The sequence below is a fragment of the Monodon monoceros genome, unplaced genomic scaffold (genome assembly GCF_005190385.1).
Source record: "Monodon monoceros isolate NGI ecotype Baffin Bay Population unplaced genomic scaffold, NGI_Narwhal_1 Super_Scaffold_5, whole genome shotgun sequence".
NCBI classification, from domain to species: Eukaryota; Metazoa; Chordata; class Mammalia; order Artiodactyla; family Monodontidae; genus Monodon; species Monodon monoceros.
The window spans coordinates 71707393-71729480 of record NW_021703782.1 but is presented as its reverse complement, the minus strand read 5'-3'; the positions used below and the strand labels follow the sequence as shown (position 1 = coordinate 71729480).

At 46.9% G+C, this 22088-nt stretch overlaps 1 protein-coding gene across 3 annotated transcripts in view; it reads right to left on the bottom strand.

Annotated features, from left to right (window-relative positions):
- Window positions 1-396: 396 nt before the first annotated feature.
- The window catches only part of LOC114884209 (phosphoserine aminotransferase), a 31379-nt gene continuing 9687 nt past the window's right edge, over window positions 397-22088 (bottom strand). The window contains exons 6-10 of one of the 3 annotated variants that reach the window (XR_003790808.1): window positions 20985-21154; window positions 13469-13597; window positions 3866-4003; window positions 2543-3187; window positions 397-652 (exon numbers count right to left, since the gene is read on the bottom strand). Coding sequence is in view for 2 of the 3 variants with exons in the window: in XM_029203020.1 (XP_029058853.1) it covers window positions 3082-3187; window positions 3866-4003; window positions 13469-13597; window positions 20985-21154 (543 nt within the window). In the remaining variant the exon portion in view is untranslated. Of the gene's footprint in view, window positions 653-2005; window positions 3188-3865; window positions 4004-13468; window positions 13598-20984; window positions 21155-22088 lie in introns of those variants that run through there. The other 2 variants (XM_029203020.1, XM_029203021.1) reach the window with 2 other exon arrangements.

Here is a 22088-nt window from a genome sequence, read left to right as displayed (position 1 = left end):
AGTTCACCTGAGGGCTTGCCAAACCTTCCAGCATCTGCTAAGTTGTGACGAGAGAGCATTAGATATTTAGATAAACACAGACTAGCACGGAACAGAACAATTCCAATTTTGTTTCTTGTGCAGGCAAAGAACAGAGCCGCAGTGCTGGGGATGAAGCAGTGTGTGGAGGTAAACATAAGCAACGTGGGAACAAATCTGTTTTTTCTCACTTAGGTGGTATTAACATGATTATGTGTTGTCAAATCTTGAAAGAGAAAAATAGTCAAAATCAGTTTGGGAGAAGGACACTTTGGAAGATCTAAAGGAAGATGAGGCCACCAAGCCTTACACAGATTTCCCAAGGCCTGAAAGACACCTGTCCGTCCACTTTGCTTTTAATCTTAAAGACTGGCCAGTTGTGGCTCCCGCAGCCTGTTGACCCGGGGCCTGCATCCTTATCTCCCCTTCCACCTCTCTCCACGTGGTCAGCAGACTGGCGTCCGTTCACTCACTTGAGATATTCAAAGGTCAAGGTTTTCGCTCAGTGAGTATCTTCCAGCGATCTGAGCTCCAGACAACAGCGACCACCCTCTGTCCTGGTATGAACGCAGTTGCTCACCGTTTTCCAAGCACTTTCACACAATAAAGAAGAGTCTGGGAGCCCTCCAAGATTCTAAATTTTAGTAAAAAATGAAATTACATAGTAAGCTTTTGAAAAATTAAAACATCTACGTATGTGAGATTGTACCTCTACCTTTACTGCAGGCTGTTTGCGAAATTCAGGAAGCCCTGCCTTTCCATTCATTAAACGGACAGTCGTTGAGCTCCTCCTAAGGGCAAGGCAGGATGCCAGGTGATGGAGGTGGAGAAACAGCGCTTGTTCCTTGCTCTGACGGGGAAGGCACATAAGCAGACACCCTCGGCACAGGAAAACACAGAATGGAGGTGCTGTGACGGGATAAAAGGGTCACGCTTATAAGAACAAAGGAAAAGCGCATCCTTGCAATGCAGGAGACACAAACAAGGTCAGGAGGTTGGCAGGTGTCTTGAAGGAACGTCAGTCTTGCTGAGCGGGGGCAGGGACTCCAGGCTTACCCGACGTAGCATGGGCATATATGCACGCCACATTCCAAGAACCAGAAACACAAGAAAGAAGAAGCCAGACCAGACACCACAAAGCTGTGACCGCTGGGCTCAGAAGCCTGGGCTTTTTTAAGAAACCAAGGAGGAGCATGAAGGGGAAGTGATGGTCCAATGGGCTGTGCTGGTAGGGGCAGGTGGGGGCAGATGAGGCTGCTGAAGTGATCCGCTGAGGGTTGACAGAGCTGGCTGTGGCAATGGGAATGGAAATAAGTGGAGATTCAAGAGATCTGGGGCCGGTACAAACCACAGGGACTTGTCACCATCACATGAATGCATGAGGAAGGAGGGAAAATAGACTCTGAGAACTATTATATGTGAACACTTGGATGGCGTCCAAGCACTGGCTGGCTTTTGCCATTTAAAAATTTACTGTGGTTATCAGTCACATCCTGCATTGAGCCCTCGTTTTAAGCTCTTCAAACATCCCTGAGATAAGTGGGGGAGTTATTTCAATCCTCCTTTTCACAGATGAGAGAACCGAGATTGGTAAGGCTTAGCCCTAAGCAGGAAACCCAACTAACCCAACTAATTGGTGCAGAGCTGGGACGAAAGATCAGGATAGTCCTCATTACACATCCAACGAAACACGAAGATAGCTCAGAACTGTCCTAGCGGCATGTTTCCAGCCTAAGGGGGACAAAGTTCATAGAACTTTATACCGTGCGCTGTGTTGTAAGGTGGTTTGTTGATACTGTCCATTCCGAAAGCCAACGGAAAGCTACCAGTATGCTGAATCATTAAAAACATGGATGTACAGGACTCGATACCTTTTTGAAGAAAATACCCTTCACAGATGCTATTTTTAGACTCAAGTTTTCCCAACATAAAGTTTTTAAAAGAACAATCTGTCTAAAAAGCATGTAAAGAAACTCATTGACAAAGGTTTAGATGTTTTAGGACTTTAATGTCCTTCGCACGGTCAACATAAAACACTGACAATGGATAAACAAGAGGGGAAAAGACTCTTCAGCAAAGATCTTCCCGAACTCATGGCATCACTGGTCAAACACCAGAAAGAGAACAGTCACGTGAAAAACAGTAAGGGAGTTTAACAGAGATTTTTAGTTTAACAGCATAACTGAAAAACAAAGAACCAACCAACCAACCAACCAACCAACCAACCAACCGTTCTTCTACCCACTGAAAGGAAAGTAAAAGTGAATCAGGGAGCTTCCAAATCTTGTGAAGCAGCTTAAAAAGGGAGAGGGGAGGAGGAAGGGGAGGCACACAGCTGTTGAGAACGTAACACTCTAATGCACAAGGTCAAGGATCCCAACAACTTCTCAAAGTCTCAACATATATCAACAAGAAACGTATTATTAGAAATATAAATGCACAGAGATATAAATGCATAGAGATATAAACTATTTGGTATTAAAAACAGACCTTGCTATATAAACATATAGTATGCCACTTTTACCTCTTTATGAGAATAACGGTATAAAGAACGATCTCCGGTTTGCCTCTTAGTCTGGAACATCACAACACGGTCGGTGGTGACCTGAATTAATAGCTGCAGAATCCAGAAGACCCCACTGCTGTCATCTTGCAAAGGATCAAAATTCAGCACCTAGAGGGCTCCACCCACCCTCCATGCTGTGTGTTTGTGTGTCTCTAAAAATAATAACCTGCAGTTTGCATATAATTAAACTCATAGGCAGCTTTGAATATGAGATCTAGGCAGAAAAAGTAGCAGCAAAGACAACAGTAGTTAGAATTTGGTAGAAAAGCAAGAGAAGACTTTTTAAAAGCTTCCAGTTCAAGTCAGAATTAAGGTTAAGTTTCAACAGCTTGGGATAGCTGTGGATGTTTGCTGTTCTCTGGAAAAAGAAGAAAATCTATCAGAAGCATGTTCATTTGAGAAAAATACTGTGTTTGTTTAGTTTTTTTAGCCATGCCCAAGTGACTTTCAATTTTGTACATTGTTCAAGGGCAGAGTGTATATTGGTTAGGATGTGCTCATAGCTGGTGCATCTCCAAAAAATTCTTCATGAAGGCTGCCAGCTTCTGGACATCTTCGATGGTGACAGCATTATACAGAGAGGCCCGAATGCCTCCCACGGACCTAGAAGAACCACAGATGCAGCCGTTAAAAACAGGAGTATCTGGTTGAGCATCAAGACGACCCTCCTTCCCGTCACCAGCACCTGCGAGAGTCACGGCACCTGAGACCATTGTGTCCAACCTCCCACCTGAAAGCCCCCGCGGGTGGCCAGGAGCTTCACACATCTCAGTCATTAAAAAATTCCTTTCCAATGCAGTGGAGGACCGTCACGCTCACATGGAACCTAGGTTAGCTCAACTCTTTGATGAGCCTGCCATGCAGGAGGCAGGGAGCGGGCAGCTATTCTCATGCGTGAGAACATACATCTTCCATGGAGCTCACAGAATTAACTACTCTCTCTGACGTTCGGGGGAGCAACAGTGTCTGTTCTTACACTGAACAGGCTGTGCCAGCTGCACCAGAGCTGGGATAGCACTCTTTGTGCTGTCAGAGCAGAGATTTTCAAAGGTAATTTTGACCAAAGCTCCTAGAAGATGTGCCCCCCCTCATGCTCTCAGTCGTGGAATCATGCTAAGGGGTCTGTAAGCAGCAGCAGGAGAACCCCCGTAACAAATGGTCTTTCCCAACTAGTTACAATAACTGCTACTCCAGGATGGGCAGGCTCCTAGATGTGTCTCCTTCAGCGTCTGAAAACTAAATCAATTCCCTGACAAGCTTCTGGATGGGACAAGTACCCACCTATGCCCTTTCAGGGAGATCATATTGAGTTCAAGAGCTTTGTCGAGAAATCTTTTTTCTAAAGCATCATCTCCTTTGGTGTTGCCAATGCGGAATGGAATATTCATCCTGCTTCTATTCTGGGGCTCCACTGGACATCTGAAAAACATGTTTTTTGTTCCAGCTATTTTTCTGCAACGTGCAACTGCCATTAACAAGGCAACAGAAAAAAAAAATTTTTTTAATCCAAATAAACCCATTTATACATTATATTTAAGCATTCAGTAAAATAAGAATCACATAATTCCAGGAAAGTGAATATTATTTAATAAACAGAGAGGGATAATTGTAGTGCTGTATAGGGAAAATTGATTTAGATCTAAAACTTATACCCCACATGAATTCTATGTCAGTTATTTGGTTATAGAAATGCAAAAAGAAAAAAAAAGTAAAGCATTAGTTACAAAAAATAAAGTTATGCTAACATATGAAGAAACATCATAACATTGGATTACTTGGACATTTTTTGTATGTTTGAACTATTTTCTTAAATCAACTTCCCAGAGTAAAACTGTTGGCGTGCGCGCACACACACACACACACACACACAGACAGACAGACACACAAAAAACACACAACACACACACAACACACACACACAACACACATTTACATGGTTCTTGACAGGAGTTGGGAATCAAATTCAGAACATATGTTTTCAAAATATATGAGAGTACATATTTAGAGATAGAATTAAACAAAATACCTGAACTAAAGCCCATTCAGAACATCATATATTCTGTAATTAATTACAACAGGTAAAGTTAGAAACGACCTACGTCCACCATAGATATAAAACAAATTATAACATTTCTTTATAACTAAATATTAAGATGCCACATAAAAAGATAAATATAAAGATTAGGCTGCAAAATGGAAGTGGTTTATGATCTAATAAGTGAAAAATTTTAGATGTTATGGGTACTCTAGTTAGAGTATAAATGTGGATATAAAGATTCTAAGGAAGCATAGAGAATAGAAAATATTTGTGTTCAGGATGTGAGAATATGGGATGATTCTATGTTCCCTTTAATGTTCTTTTAATAGTATGTTATATATTTAAACATCATAATGGAGTATACTGAAATGTACAGGTGATTAGAGTAAGATTGTTCCCATCAACTTGCAATTCTATTGCCACTAGTTAGGGTGAAAGTAGACTATGAAGTAAATGTAATAAATGTGAACTGGATGCCCTAAAGCACAGCTGCTATCTAATCCAGTTTTAATTGTCAGCAACAGAAAATTTTTTAAAACCATTTTCCACATGCAAACAAGAGATTAAAAAAAGATCTGCGCCAGGACATTTATAATTTACTTAGGGACATCACTCTTGCATATGGAACAGTGAGTTAACATTCTCTTATATGACTCGTACTTAATTTCCAAGAGCCTCAGTTTCCTCATCTGAATATTGGGAATGACAATAATATCTCCATTTCATACTAGTTATGACAGTTCAGTGGTACAACATATATGAAGCTTCCAACCCATGGCAGCCACACAGCAATGTGAATGACCCTTTCTCTACAAGGCTGCAGAGAAAAAAACTAAGTTGGTCAGAATAGTGGCTGTAAGATTTAAAAATAATGAGCAGCAGCTTTCAAAGCACTTTAAACACTGTACTGTCCCAAGCTGTGTGACCTTGAACAAGTTACTAAATCTCTCTGTTGTGCCTCTCTGATGTGAGGACTAAATGGCCACAAATTCTCTGCAGCCCTCCCAGCAAGAGGTGGGGTCTTGTGCTCCACACCTTTTGAATCTGGGCTGGCCTTGTGGACTTGCTTTGACCAAGAGACTGCAACAGGAGTGACGCTGTGCAACTTCCAAGCTGAGGCCTCAAGGGGCACGCGGCTTCTATACCTGCCCTCTTAAAACATCACTGCCGTGTAAACAAGCCCGAGCTAGCCTGCTGGAAATAACAGGCCCAGCCAACAGCCAGCCAGCACCAGCTGCCAGACAGATAAGGGGGGCCATTTAGACTCTCGGTGAAGCACCAGATGACTTTGGTTGAATAAGTGATCTCAGACGAGACCAGCAGAAGAAACCACCCCGCTGAGCCCGGCCCCACCTGCTGACTGAAAAGAATCCTGAGCAAAAGAAATGGCTGTGGTTTTCAGTCCCTGTCTTGAAGTGCTCTATGATGCAAAAGGAGATAACTGATGGAATTCAGAACAGCGTCTGGAACACATTCAATGCTATGTACATATCTACCGAAGTCAATAAATTTGTCTTTTCATTCTCAGCACCTTACACAGGGCTCACAGACTCTCAAAAATGAATGAGTCAAATTTCATCTAGGATACGTTAGTATTTGACTTCAGTTTCTGATTTGGAAAGTAAGCAAGCCAAAGTTATCTTCCATTGACAACCAAAGGAGACAAACAGAAGAGATGACATGCTACTCTGGATTACAAGGAAGGTATGTAATAACTCTCTCCATTTTCTCAAGCACATCCTATTTCATTCTTCCCCTTCTACAGGGTGGGATTCATTAAAATTAAACAGCGAATAAAAGCAGTGTGAGGACGCCCCCATTAAAAGCTATGCTCCCCCCTCAGGGCACACACATAATTCCTGTTAAAGTTAATAGGAGTCAAGTGCACATCGATGGACAGAAGAGACACAAGAAGGGAAACCAAGTATCTGGTAATAGGATTTGAGCCTGAATTCTGGGCCCCCCTTTGCACAGGTAGTAGTTATCCTGGTTGACATTTAAATTAAAAATTTAGTGTCTACCCTCTTTGATATTCTGCTACCTCAGGCTCCCCAGGCGAGAGTCCAATTATAGAGCTGGAGCAGCAAAAAGGACACGTGGTTTAAGGGGAAAAAATATTAAAAGGGGGAAGAATTAAGAACCTGGATTTACAAAGAATCTGTATTTACAGTCGTCCCCCACACATTTACTCATCCTATTGTGAACGTAGATGGTATCGTGACAGCAACTATGTCATGACAACTAGAAATTGAACATTAAATTTGCACGGTGCCCGAGAGTGTCCCTGCTGTGGGGCTGAGGGAAGGAAGAAAAAGATGAAGGGGAATCAGCTGCTCCCAACCTAGCAAGATGGCTGTGGAGGGAATTCAAATTCCACAGGACAAGCGCTGTGGAAGCACAGAGCTGAGCAAGTAACTCTGAGCTGAGCAAGTAACTCTGCCCGAGGGAAGGTTGAAGGTTTCAGAGGAAGGGAGGTGGGAGGGGTCAGGACAGGGGGAGACAAAGGAAGGGCATCTGGCAGAGAGCTGTGTCTGCCAAGGCACGGGGGACCCCAGCAAGTTCTCTGCAGCACCTGGGGTGCTGGGTGCCTGGCTGGGGGCAGGACTGCAGACCGCGGAGGACCCTGCAGACACGCTCTCCTGGGAACTGGATCAATTGGATCCTGGAGCAAAGAGGAGTAATCAGGTCTGCGCAACGAGTTCCGTGTTTTAGAAAAAGCACTACAACATAGGGGCTGGAGGGTGGGGACACTGCGGGAGAGCCCTGCTAGAAAGCTCCCACAAAGAACTTTCTAGGTCAACAGAATTAGGCCTGATGACCAAGACAGGGACACTGGGGAGTTTCAAGCATGGGCAGCAAATTCAAATGCCAATAGGGACCCAACGGTCATATAAATGAGTATAACAGGCTCAACATGACAGATTCAGCACAAACTCCCTACGTTACCTGTTAACTGTGAGGGCCTGTTCTTCCACAGAGAAACAGTCTCCCTTTTGCTTGAAACATACGGCCCCCCCAGTCTGTTTCTCCCACTTTCAGAGACAACGGGGATTATGAAATAAGACATCTGGATTTAAATAATCTTCACATGTTCCAGTAAGGGCTCAAATTGTGTGTTTTAAACCCTGTGAGCCACACCGAGCACTGCCGTGAGCTGTGCTGGGCCACCGCTCCCAGGCGTTATCACTAAATCCCAGAGCGAGGGCAGGGCCTGTGGCCTGAATGAGTTGGGGGCAGGGAGAAGGTGCCAGGCTGACAGAGCGCTAGCATGGGGCTGGGTGGGTGTGGAAGCAGCGGGTCGTCCTGGGACTGCAAAGCTTCCAGGACAGAGTCTGAGCAGCGCTCCCCAGGGAGTCTATGACGGGAGCTGATAAGGATGGTGTGACTGGAAAAGCAGTGCCACAGTCAGTCACAGAAATTTAGGAAATCCTGCATGAACAGGGCTACACGGGTTTCTTGACTCAACTTCCTAGAGCGTCTCGGGAACTCCCAAGAGGATAATTCATACAGGAACAGAGCTTTCCCCAAATGCACGTGGCTGAAAAACCCACTGCATCTCTGGGATGAGTATTCTAGAATACCCACTGAGAAACCCCGGGACTTCCCAAGGTACCAGAGGGGCATGTGTGAGGGGAAAGGCACCACCTCAGCGTGAAACAGCGTCTCACAAAGGTGGCGAGGGTTAGGAGGGCGCAAGAAAACCGCAGGCAGTTGGCAAGCGAAGACAAGGCGCTCATTTCAGCAGTGTCTGCTCCAAAAGACAAACCAGAAACAAGAAGGGCGTGAAGAGTGCATCCTGAGGTGAGACAAGCCCACAAAAGAGTCACCAGGCCTCTCCTGACTGCCTAACTTTTAAATAAAAAATTAATTCTAAATTTGCACACGATTAGGAAAACTAGAGTAAAAATATGAAGATCTATTCCCTTCCACAGAGGTGGCTGCCATTAACAGTCTTCGGCGCATTTTCAGGATCGGATACACAAATGTGTATACGTGTATATATGCGTGTTTCCATATATATATATATATATATAGTATTTACAAATACAAACACTGTGGGTTTCTAAGTGGGATAATAGACATGTCCTTTTCTACACCTGCTCTTTTTCCTTTTGACCTGATGACGTATCAGGTCATCTTCCCAGTTTGCTCACAGACCTTCCCCGCTCTCCACGCACACGTTACTCCATACCACGGATGGATCGTAATTTCCTTCATCAGACCCCTCCTGAAGGACACCCGGGTTGTCTCTAGATTTTCCCCGTTAACGTAAGTATCCCTCATTGGACTTGCGGGTGCCTGATTTTATGCACACTTTTGTGCAAGGCAGAGTACTGGCAGAGGGCAGGTGCCTAGATGTAAAAGTCTTTGGTCAAAGAGCAGCAGAGTTTTGAACTTTGATGGATGCTGCAAACCTCGCTCCAAAATTGAACACATTTTTTTACTTAACATACCCAAAGTGTGTTTGTTCCCCTGCCTACACCAGATGTTATCAGTCTTTAGAATTTCTGCTGATCAGAGGGGAAGAAAATCCCATGGTTTTAATCTGCATTTCCTAAAGAAGTTGGCCCCTCTTCATTCATCTATTAACCAGCTGTGTTTCTTCTGAGTTGTTTGCTCATACAGTTAGAAACCACCCCCTGCCTTTTTAAAATTTGGTTATCCTTTTTCATTTATTTGTGGGTTCTTCTCTATATCAACAGTAACCTTTATATGTTAATATGCTACCAAACTTTTGTGTCTGTCATTTTGTTTTGTTTATGTCTTGAACTGCAGAAAAGTTTTAAATTTTCATGTAATTAAATATCTTTTACTTTATGGCTTCTGAGTTTTATGGCTTATTTAGGAAGGCTTCTGTACTCCCTGTACAGAAATTCTCTCCTGTATTTTATATTTGCTACTTGCATTTAGTTGCATTTGCATCTTTTCGATGGACTAGAATTTGTGTATGCTGTGATGCAAATATCTAATTTCTGTTTCAGTGAATTATCAATGCTTCAATCAGTCAACTAGACAAAAAGTCACGTTAGACTTTAAAATTGTCTAAGTTAAAATACAATTCTCAAGTAAACAGGGACCAGTTTCTGGACTTTTCCACCGATCTGTCTTTCCCTCTGCCAGTGGCTTTATATGTTAATAGATCATATGTTAACATTTACATTTTATTAATGTTAACATGTATGTTTAAAATGTTTCATCTATCCTTTTGTACTAACTTTTTCAGGTGAACACTGAACTGACTTCTAGATATTTACTAATTTTTGTGACTATTGCGAATGGGATCTTTCCTTGTTTTTTATTGTTATTTCTGAAGTATGGGAAAGTAACTGACTTTTACATATTTAGACATAACTGATCACAATTCTGAGCATGATCATTTCTAGTTTTTCCACTGATTCCTGCATTTTGAAAAAAAACGTCATTATCATTTGTGATTTTTGTTGTTTCCTTAGTAAAGGCTCTGGAACCAGCACCCCTGACTCTCCCCATGTTCCTATCCAGCCTGATCCCACTTCCCCGCTACACCTGACCCTAACCTGTCTGTGCTGCTGTAAAACACTGTCTGTTCACAGGGTTGTGATGACAATAAAATGTATTCATAGCTGTAAAGCGCCAAGGGCTCTGCCTGCTTTATTTTATCTTGGGGTTGTCACTAGACACATCACATGCTTCCCTCTCTTTCCTAAGGTCTGGACCCCACATGAAAGTGAGAAAAGGTGACCTCAGATGTAGATATGGATTTGATCACTTCAACAGCTTTATCATATTAAAATTAATATCTAATACACATTAAACACTATGTGTCAGGAACATCCTAGGTGCTTTCAATAATAACCACAAATACTATTAAGAGCTAACCCTTAAGGAATGCTCCCTATGTGCCAACTACGGTTTCTGGTGCTTTACACAAATTACCCAGTGCAAGAGCCCATGTTCTTAACGTCTACATTACATACTCTTTATTCACATGCATTCTCATTTAACTGCTCACCTCCTCTTCGGGGCCATACTTCCATAGCAAAGAACTTCCTGAAAACCCAAGTGCACACAGAGACAACTAGTGAGCGTCCAACTGCTAACATAGAGGAGAGAGGGAGCAAAGCCTGCTACTGACCCTGGTAACAAGGTCCCAGAGGTACACCATGAGCCGGATGACCTCTTCTGGGCAGGCGGACCGGGGGGTGAATGGAAGTTCCCAGAAAGAGGTTTATTCGGAAGAGGATGCAAGTTCGGGGTCAAGGCTGTTCATAAGTGAATGAGGAGTTTTGCATGGGAAGGTGATGAGATTCCTCAGGAGATGACCTGCCTGCCACATTGGCTTCAACAGGCTGCCTTCTGGGAAATGCCAGGTTGGGTGCTTGCAGTTAAAGGATCTCAAGTGCGGGGAGAGAATTCAGGGGATTCTTGGTGTTCCTTCTATGCTTTATTTTGTTTTTAATTTCCTGGATTTCTTCTGGAGGCATCACCATGCTTCCTGTCCTCCCATTTTGTGCCTTCACATCTCCCGAGAAATATACGGAGTCAAAAGCTCATAGAAAATTGGTCTCCCCTCCACGGTAGCTGCCGTGTGCTCTTACTCACGTTCAGATCCTGATCACTCTTATGGAGCCAGGAAAGGTGACCTATTCTTCTGGGTATCCCCAGAGCCTGGAACAAGGCTAGCACAGAGGAGCGTTCAGGCGCCATTGGATGGATGGGTGGATGGACGGACGGATGGATGGATGGGTAGACGGATGGATGGGTGGGTGGATGGATGGGTAGATGGATGGGTGGGTGGATGGGTAGATAGACTAATGGATAAATGAGCTAGTGAATTAAACATGTCTTCAGACCTTTCCAGACTTTCTTTTCAATCCCAGCACGAGCCGTGCCCTTCAGGTAGCCCACTCTCTGCTCTCCAAACACACTACTTTCTTCCCTCAGTGCTTTGCAGAGGCCATTCCCTGCCTTCCTAAAAATTCCTAAAAGTACTTCCGCCTTCTTCTCTGCCTAATTCTTACTCCTGTCCAAGGCTCAAGCTCATGTAAAAGCCCTCCCTTCGCCTCCAGCCAAAGCAGTATCTCCCTGCCCCCAGCTCATGGCTCATTATTTAGCCCTTGGCCATGAACTCCTTGGACCATCTACTGCTGATCATGCATGTTACAACGGCTACAAAAGTGCTAGGGGAGTACCCTGGCCTCCTCTCTCACACGTCAGGCTCTAAAGTGGAAGATTCCCAAGGGCCCAGCCACAGAACCACAGAGCAGGCAGAAAGGCACAGTGTGTACCCCTTCCCCCAGATGGCATGTGGAAGAGGACCCCAAAGGTCAAGTCGTTCAGCCAAGCCAGACTCCCTGAGGGCTTGTGGCTGGGGTGTCATCACAAGCCAAGAACTCATAGGAGCAGGCAGGCATTTAAGGGCAGAGGGGACAGCAGCAGTTAGGCTTGTCCCAAAAGTACAACCCCACCCATGGATGGTTATGGAGATGTGTTAGCAAATCTTGGGTAAAACGTACAATTCTAAGGCAGGATTGAGGCACCATTTTTTTGTCCTACAAGGCCCACTAAATTCTTAAAAGAGTGAAAATTCCCTTGTTATTGTCAGCCAGATATTTTTTCTTACAACACACTGAACTCCAAAGAGTAAAGGCCGCTAAGAAGGGGGTCCTGGCTCGGCAAATGAGTGTAAGTGTTGACGCATGTAAGTATATAAACACACGTGCATACAGAGCATAAAGTCTGGTCCTCCCACAGCTGTCCCCACCTTGAAGGAGGGGAAAAGCAAATGAAAACATCATCTGTCAAGCTCCTCGTGTGCCAGGCACTGTACTAGGTACTTTATATCTGGCATTTTGGTGACAGGCCTGTTGTAGGGGGTTGAACGGTGGCTTCTGCAAAGGTTTACCCACGTGTTCACCTCCAGAACCTGCGAATGTGACCTAGAAAAAGGGTCTCTGCTGATGCAATTAAGCTAAGATCTCTAGATGAGCCCAATCATCCTGGATTATCTGGGTGGGCCCTAAATCCAATGTAAGAGACAGAAGACAAGACACACAAGAAAGGAGGAGGCCATGTGAAGGCCTCTCAGAGGCAGAGACTGGGGTGAGGCAGCCACAAGCCAAGGAATGCCTGAAGCCCCTGGAAGCTGGAAGAGGCAAGGAATGGATTCTTCCCTGAGTCCCTGAAGGGAGCAAAGCCTTGCTGACAGCTTGCTTTTGAACTCCTGGACTCCAGAACACTGAAAATAAATTTCTCTTGTTTTAAGCCACCAAGCTAGTGGTACTTTGCTCTGGCAGCCCTAGGAGATCAATACAAGGCCCATACGCTCTCTGGTGTTGGTCCAGCAGTCAACACATGTTCATGAATCAATTAGTCACAAAAACATTTAACTAGGAGTCAACTCATACCAGAGCCAATTCCATTCACCAACTGCAGGCCCGGGATGGGAATGTTTGTCCTGTAATAAGTGAAAGAGTAAACTTTCCTAAAAGGGTAAATAACCCAGAGGAGGGGCCAGGAGTGGGTGTTTATACCAAGGGTCTCCAGTGAGTCCTGAGGTAAAGCTGAGAGCTTCCAGCAAGTACGTGTTTTGTCCCCAGGGGACATACAGAGGAGGTGAGGTTGGGGAGAGGGGTTTGCCCCGGGGTCTGTGGTGTGAGAAACGTTACCACCCATTGGGAGACAGGTCCCAAAGCCCAGGATTCCTGGGAATGGGATGCAGGAGGGAAGACTTACCTAACTCATGCTCCTGAGGAGTTCAGTGTCTCAGCGAAAGGTGGCTGCATCCATGTTCCAAAAGGACATGGCATATACACATTTTTAAATTCACAAGAGGCAAAATGTGAGATAAAACCCCATCAACTTACACATAGAATCCTTGAGAATTATCAACAATATCATAAATCATTTGCGATTTGATGGAGCTAAGCTTCTCCATGGCTGCTGCACCGCCGTTGTTCTTAATCCACTCCAGGACCAAGCCCATGACATAGATGCTAAAATAAAGAGTAAAAAATACATATATCCACGTAGAGAATGGACTTGAGGATACGGGGAGGGGGAAGGGTAAGCTGGGACAAAGTGAGAGAGTGGCATGGACATACATACACTACCAAATGTAAAATAGATAGCTAGTGGGAAGCAGCCACTTGGGAGATCAGCTTGGTGCTTTGTGACCACCTACAGGGGTGGGTTAGGGAGGGAGGGAGGGAGGGAGACGCAAGAGGGAAGAGATATGGGAACATATGTATATGTATAGCTGATTCACTTTGTACAAAGCAGAAACTAACACACCATTGTAAAGCAATTATACTCCAATAAAGATCTTAAAATATAAATAAATAATTTTTTAAAAAATACATATATCCATTGAGTTCAGCTTTGCACAAGTGGAAAGACACCCAAGCAAACAGTCTGAAGTCGTACTAAAACAGACTTAAAGACCCCATTAGACATAGACAAGATGAAAGTGGGCCATGTGTACACCAAGGACAGGAGCGTGTCACGGAGCAAAAACGAAGATCAACCCAACTCTAGGCCCCTGAGGGCCATTCAGAAAAGAGGGTTAATTAGACTCTTCATTAGAGGTCACATCAGTGCCCACCAGTCCAGCCCAAGCCCGAACGCAAACTCTTCATGGCACCTGGAACACAGCTCCCTGTCTCCACCCCTGCTGACATTTTATCCCTGCCACAAGCATCCTCAGACACCTAGCTCCCCACCCCCACCAGTTAACTCTTCGCTTTCTGAACGCCCAGAGCCCGCTGCCCACACTTCCCCTAGTTTTTACCACTGGCTCTCTATTCTCTATTCCTGGGCGCCCGTGTCTTGGACGCTGCAGTCCTGGAAGGCTGGAAGCACAGTGTCCACCTTTCCTCCCGCAAAGCCCCGGCGTACAGCCCACCACCGGGCGGAGGCAGGGTGGCAGAGTGCCCAAAAGCCTGGGCTCCAAGTCCTAGTCCTGACTCTAGAACCAGTGCTGCCCCAACAGATTACCCAGGATTAGTCACCCCAGGGATCCAAACCTCGACTTTCCCACCTGGAAACAGGGAGGCCTGCCAACCGACGGTGGACACCCAGCATTTCAGCTGCCCTGCCCTTCCTAACTCCACCCAGCAGGAGGACCCAGCGGGGTCCCTTGCTCCCCTGGTTTCAGAGTTGAGCAGGGGACTTAACTGGACCAATCAGAGCCCTCCATAGGCTTTTCTGAATTGGGAATGAGAAGAGGCAGAATTGTGTGTTGGTGAAACGGTGAGTTATGAGGTAAGGGCGACAAGGAACATTTGAAGGAGGCTCATCTGAGACACAGGAGTGCAGATGGGGTGGGATGCGGGTCCCTGGTTCCAGGAGGACCCGCTGCACCTCGGCCCTTCATAGAGCTTGGGTGCATCGTTTACCGAGCCAGAATATCAACTCTGTCACTTAGAGACCTCAGTGCTCTTGGAGGGACTGCAGGAAATGGGTTGGGTGAAGGGCTTAGTGCAGGGCTGGCACATGGCAGGTGTACTATATGTAGTATCTTTACTAGTTAAGTGCTCTAAACTAAGCCCAAAACACAAGACGTTGAAGAGCAGCGGATGGTTTTCCCAGTGATCTTCTGAAAGCCCCTCTGCTTAAAAAGGTGCTGAGGAGACTTCCCTGGCGGTGCAATGGTTAAGACCCCTCACTTCCACTGCAAGGGGCACAGGTTCGATCCCTGGTCAGTGAACGATGATCCCACACACCACGCGGCACAGCCAAAAAATAATAAAAAATTAAAAGGTGCTGAGAGCTCTCTGTGCACCTTACTGAAAGCCCACGGGAGAGGAGCAGAGGTCTCCCGGGGAAAAGAGACCATCCTCCTCGAACTGGGAGCGTGGAAAACGTCTGTGCTCAGCTACGGCCTCTGTAGCTGTCCCGCATAAGAATCTGTGCAAACTTAGTTGCTGAGCATCAATGTCCCGCAAAGATCTGGGGTGGGGACCCCCAGACACAGCTGCCTCCTCGTTTACTTCCTAACATGACAGGGTGGGGAGGGGAAAACGCTCGAACACCAGAAGCTTGTCCCAGGGAAGCCCAAGATACCTGACTGGCTCGTTCACTGCCTCCAGGTGCGTGGAGAATCCCGGTGTTTCTACCCCAGAAGGTAGCAGAGCCCACACTGGGCTGCCCAGCGGGCACTGGGCAGGGAACAGCCAGCACCCAGAACCACGCGGTAGCCCCGTTGGAAGCTTCCCCAGCCTGGATCCCCAGACAGCCCTGGGAGGAATGAGAAATGGCAGCTAGGGGCACCGGCGAGGGAGCTCAAAGCAGAAAATCGCCTCTGAATAAGTTACAGCCTCGGCTGGAGCTCTCTGGATAAGGACTGAGAAATCAGAGGAGCAAAGGAGAAAGAAGAAAGTAAGAGAGGGGAAGGAGTGTTCAGCGGTCCAGGACTCTCCCTTATATTGATCAAAAAAATCCGAGGCCAGAGCTGCCATTATCCCACTTTACAGATGAGGATACAGGCTCAGACAGCGTAACTTGGCTAAAGTCATCCAATAAGTGGCTGAGAAAGCCAGGATTCCAACCCCAGATGGTCTGACTCCAAAGCCCCAGCTCTTGCCACAGTAACAAAGGCCTCTGGTTTACTAGGGGCTCCAGGACCCTCACCCACTCTCTCACCTGCCAGCGGGGCAGCCAGGCTGGCACCAAGCCACAGACACAGCTGCCGAGAGCAGCCGCTACAGGGGCATCACAGCATACGTGCGCGTGTGTGGACGTGTAGGCATGTGTTCCAGATGCGGTGCTGCCCTCCCACTTCTCTGTTCCGTAAGGTGCTCTCGAATTTCCATCTAACCCCAAACTGCTCACTCCCCCACAAACCACAGCAACACACCCTGCCACATGATCCAATCACAGCGAGCCACCTGCGGGTGGCTGCCGGTTCAACAGCACTTTCTGGAAGCCGAGCTTCACTTCTACCTACAGCTCTGTTACCCCAGGGTTCCCAAGCTGCTGCTATCTGATTCATCAAATCAAGGCTGCAGCAAAGGCTCAGGCCAGGTCCACAGTCCCAGCCAGACCTCAGCACCAACACACTTCCCTCTTGCTGTGTGACTCACCCCTATGCCCAGACTCACTGCCCACACTCTCTGGCTAATCTCTTGTGTGTGTGTGTGTGGTACGCGGGCCTCTCACTGTTGTGGCGTCTCCCGTGGTGGAGCACAGGCTTCGCACGCGCAGGCCCAGCGGCCATGGCTCACGGGCCCAGCCGCTCCGCGGCATGTGGGATCTTCCCGGACTGGGGCACGAACTCGTGTCCCCTGCATCGGCAGGCGGACTCTCAACCACTGCGCCACCAGGGAAGCCCTCTGGCTAATCTTAATGAGATCCGAGCAGGCACAGTCAGCAGAAAGCCCACCCATTTTACACGCTGCCCAGAGCCAGCACCTTTAGCCTTGGTCTACAAAGCCTCAGCGTGAGGTAGGGGGCTCAGAGGAAGCAGGCTCTCCCAGGGACCAGATGCCCCTGGAGTGAAAGGATGTCCGGCCTTGTGAGTCGACTGGAGCTTCCGATGCATTATTAACTCACGCTTCTACCCCCATACAATCCGAAACCTTCAAAACACAGGGGCCCTAAAATGCTTATGCAGCTTTGAAACTTGGTCCCCACTAACCAGGGTTAACTTTTAACTGAGTACGGCTTCACTTCTAAAATGTCCCCTGCCCCACACAGCGCAGGTACACTGTCTCAGCCTGCGCATTAAGTGACTACATGAATCACAGCAGATCCATTCTCTGGAATATCACTCAGCAATTCAAAGGGGGGAAAAAAGGCAGGCGTCTGAGCTGACATGGCAGTGTTCACAGTACGTTGCTGGATAGAAAAAAAGAATTCACAGAACAGCCTATATGGTAAAGTTCCATCTGCATAATTAAACATACGGCTCTGTTTGCATATGCCCTACACAGCAAGCAGTTAACAATGGTTACCCCGCAGGCTCTGCTCGCCTCAGGAATCTTTGCCAAGACCATGTGTTAATTTTTTAAGGCAACAAGAAATACTCTGTGGGCACTAGGGATTAGAAAAGCACACCAGAAAGTTCCCCGGGAAACTCTCCCTGGCTGCTCTGAGGTACTAGGCCCCCTTGGCAGCCCAGACTCCTATGCTGATAAGTGAGGCGGCCTGGGTCAGTAGGATCATTTTGTTTCTTACTAGTTACTTTACCTCACACTACAGCTAGTTAGTCGTGGTAAGTAAAACTGTCTTGTGGGCTTAGAAGGGAAGTTTAGGCATTCGTTTGCTTGTCCATGAACTGGGCTTAGTGCCCAGGACGTCCACGCCGTCCTTTATTCCACCCCAATTCACTGCTCAGGGCTACAGGCAACTACAGGAAGGCTCAATTCAAACCGCCCAGGGCCTGTGGTCACTTGGCTCCGAGTTTAAAAGAAAAAAAAGAGCTTCTTTTCAAACTTGGGACATTTTCAAGGGCTTCCATGTAATACAAAGTTGCAGTGTTCTGGGTGCCTTATCCCCTTACATCCAGGGCCGGGGGAGGGTGCTCTGCACAAAGCTTCCTCTCTCCATTCACTGCTTGTTCTCACTGCATGAACTACAATTTTCTAATCTTGAAAGCTGAAGTATCCCAAATGAAATCTAAGTTTTTCAAGTCATAGATTTAGGGTGACTACTCAATTATACAGACTTACTTTTTTCCTTTTCTCTTCTTTCGGGGTAAAAGAAAGCAAGACACCAAGGGGCGTCTTGGGTCAGAATACCTTTAACCCAATCTCTTTGGTCCTCCACGTTTATATGATTCTGATCAAATACTATTAGCGATCCTGCCCCGAGATGGTCTCAGTGTTCACTCTTCTGATCTGTCTGGAGAGGAAACTTCGCCCCTTTTCCACCCTTGTTTCTGGGTGTCTGGCTGAGCCCACTCTTCGGGCAGGAAGGCTCTGGGCAGGGAGTATCTGCCCTCCCCCAGCCTGTGCCCCAACCCCAGGTGCCCAGGTTGGCCAGCTGACCCGACCGGTCAGGGCCTGGGGTGGAGGCCTGCACAGGGGCTGGTAGGGGAGTGACTCTCTCTGAGTCACTCACAGGAGGACTTTCTCTCAGTGCCCACCAGGTCTGACTCCAGACCTTTTTATCTCCCACTAGACAGACTGACCTGCTTTCTCACTGTTTCTGCTGATTTTTCACTCTAATATTACCCGACTGCATCTTAACACATATCCATTGGAGTTTTTAAAAATGTGCTTCCCGGTCACTCATGGAGAAGGTGCCAGAGGGCGTGACAGCTCCCCCTGCTCTGATCAGAACTGCCAGCCCCATTTCAGGCCCCATTTCAGGGCCAGGGCTCTCCCTGCCTTCTCCCACCGTCACACTCGCGGAGCTGTGGTGGCCTCTGCCCCCCCCCCCCCGGAAAGACTCACCTGCCTGCAAGCCAGGCCCTGGCTGCACGTTCTAACAGGTAAGGACAGACACCTCCCGCCACCTCCTGCCACCTCACAGCCTGGAGCCGAAGCTCCTTCTCCAGGGGCCCTGCACGCAGGCTCCCCAACTGTCCTGCACCACTCAGCACGGCACTGCTCCTTTCCCAGCTGGCCGGTGGTCACCGGTTTTTCCACTGCCAGAAACCCCAGAGATAAGACGGGCAGGTGAGAGAGGTTCAGCCCTGCCCCCCAATCCCTACCAGGCACTTCAGAAGCACTTTCAACCGGGGTGAAACAGAGTGGGATTGACAGGTGACCAGGAGAGTAAGCACTGAAGCCCTCCGTGCCCCGAGGAGAGCAGGGGACACAAAGTGAGAAGCTGCTCCGGCCCATGCGAGCCGCACAGAAAACCAGCAAAAATTTCCATCAGAATTCTAACTTTGGAAAAAGCTCCTTTCCTCCCCTGGTAAATTATGTGGAAGAAATTTCCTGCAGGCAGCGCCTCAGAGGGAGACCTCTCACAAAGCCCCAACCCCACGGAGCCGCAGCCTGTACCAGCCCGAGCCCCTCTTCGTACGCTCTTTTAAGAGAATTTCTACCATCCCTGGAAAACCCGGGAGACTCAGAGAGCTGGACTCCCAGGAGCCAACTGTTCTCCAGAGATGGGATCTTTCCAACACAAACCCACACTGAGAGTTTTGCTTGAGAAGAGCACAAAGATACAGGGTGTGCATACCTGGGCTCTCAAGCCAGACCGCCTGGGTTCAAACCCCGGCTATGCCACTTCTTGAAGTATGGCTTTGGCTTCTTCACTTGCAGAATGGGAATAATAATAAGAGTACCCACCTCCTAGGGTGCTTGGGAGATAAAGAGGGTCATACACATCACTATTTTACATCATAGCTGCCCTGGAAAGATAAGATAATCTATAGACTCTGGCTCTTTTATCCCCGCTGCTAAGGCTGGGGATAAAACAGAAACCACAATAATAATACAGCAGCTAACATTTATAAGTCACTGAGAGCCAAGCACTCACCAAGCACATTTTATACATATGTATTAATCATTAAATCCTCACAGCAACCAATTACTCCTGGAGACACCTGCTGCACAGATAGGTTAAGCAACTTGCCCAAGGTCACACAGCTTGTTAGTAGTAAAATCTCTCAGGCAATTGTTAAATCCTAGGTGTCACAAAGATCTTCACAAACTACCTGAGTCTGGGAGTTAAAAGACTGTACGGTGGGGTAGCCTTACTCTCCCCAAAAGTGCTGTAATGCAGCCTCTCACTCAGATAAGGGGAAGCCAGGCTAACAGGACCCCTGCAGACTGGGTGAAAAACCAGAGAGGCGTTTGTTCCAGCCAGTGTGTTAGATGCCAGGCAGCCAGCTTCAAGCAGACCCAGTAAGGAAAGAAAAAGACCAGTAGCCCGGCCTCTGAAAGTCCTTCTCCAAAGCCGCACTGGTTGTTTGAGATGCAAGCATGACACTTCATGTGCAGAAAGCTTTCGGGTTAATGGTGAACCACCAAGGCTACCAAGATCAAACAAAAACACCCCAAAAGAAAGGCAATGAAAGCTGATCAAACAGTGCACAGAGAGGGGACAAGGGAGAGGTGAACTGGGCAGAGAATCTTCTTTTGTTTGTTTTTTTTTTGCAGTACGCAGGCCTCTCACCGTTGTGGCCTCTCCCGTTGCGGAGCACAGGCTCGGGACGCGCAGGCTCAGCGGCCATGGCTCGCGGGCCCAGCCCCTCCACGGCATGTGGGATCTTCCTGGACCGGGGCACGAACCCGTGTCCCCTGCATCGGCAGGCGGACTCTCAACTGCTGTGCCACCAGGGAAGCCCTGGGCAGAGAATCTTAATAGGATATCTGGGCTATTAGATCACTGATTCGTGGTATTATGCCCTACTTTAAAAAGTCAACTAGTATTGATGGGAAATACTGAGACCTCCTCACTGGTCCCCAAGCCATACCCCGGAGTTACCTGAAGCAGGGAGGTGTGTTATACAGGGAGTTATTTCCGGCCTGCACTTTGTAATCCAGGACCGAGGGGCACTCTCTGAGGGCGAATCCCAGCAGGTCATCTCGGACGATCACCACCGTGACCCCTGCAGAGCCAACGTTCTTCTGGGCACCAGCAAAAATTGCACCAAACTGCAAAAGAGAAAGCTTGCTGTTCTAGATGCACTGGGTCATTTTTCATAAATGTAGTCAAACTTCCCAATCTCCTTCCAAAGCACAATTTTTATGAGGAAGTGACTCTATTTTAATCCCGTTCGGAGTGCATTCCCTTCTCTAAAGGAATCTCTATCCGGGACAGCAAATCGATACTCAAGAGTTCAGAGCCTACAGATTACAAATCTGTCTGATCCTTCTCTCCAGGGAGGGGCCAGCCCAAACCCATCACTGCGGAGGTCTTGTATCTATTCGTATTCACTCTAGTATACCTCTTTTCTACGTCCAAGCCCATATTTAAAATAAGGCTGCTGTCCTTGGTAACCTAAAGAAATCAATTTTTTTATCCATTTATATTTATATAAAGGGATAATCAGAAGACACTGAGAAATAATGGGACAAGCTGCCTGAGAGAGAAGAAATTTTAGAAAAAAAGAGATGTTTAAAGATACTTCGGGAAATTTTTTCGTGTAAGATGTAGAACCCTCTTCCATGTCTCCCCATGAAACCTGTAGGAAAATTCAGTGGCATCCCAAGTGGGAGGACGGGGGACAGTGTGGCTCGACAGGGAGTATTTTATAGCTGACATTGTTTAGAATTGCCAGTGCATGGTGAGTGAAAATAAAAAGCAGGCTATAAACAAAATGTGTACATCCATACAACAGAATATTACTCAGCCTTAAAAAGAAACGAAGTTCTGACATGCTACCACATGGGCGAACCCTGAGGACATTATGCTAAGTGAAATAAGCCAGACAGAAAAGGACAAATATTGCATGATTCCACTTACGTGAGGTTATCTAGAACAGTTGAATTCACAGAGACCAATAAAAAAAGTAGGATGGTGGTTGCCAGGGGCTCGGGGGAGGGAGGACCGCGGTTATTGTTTAATGGGGACAGAGTTTCAGTTTGG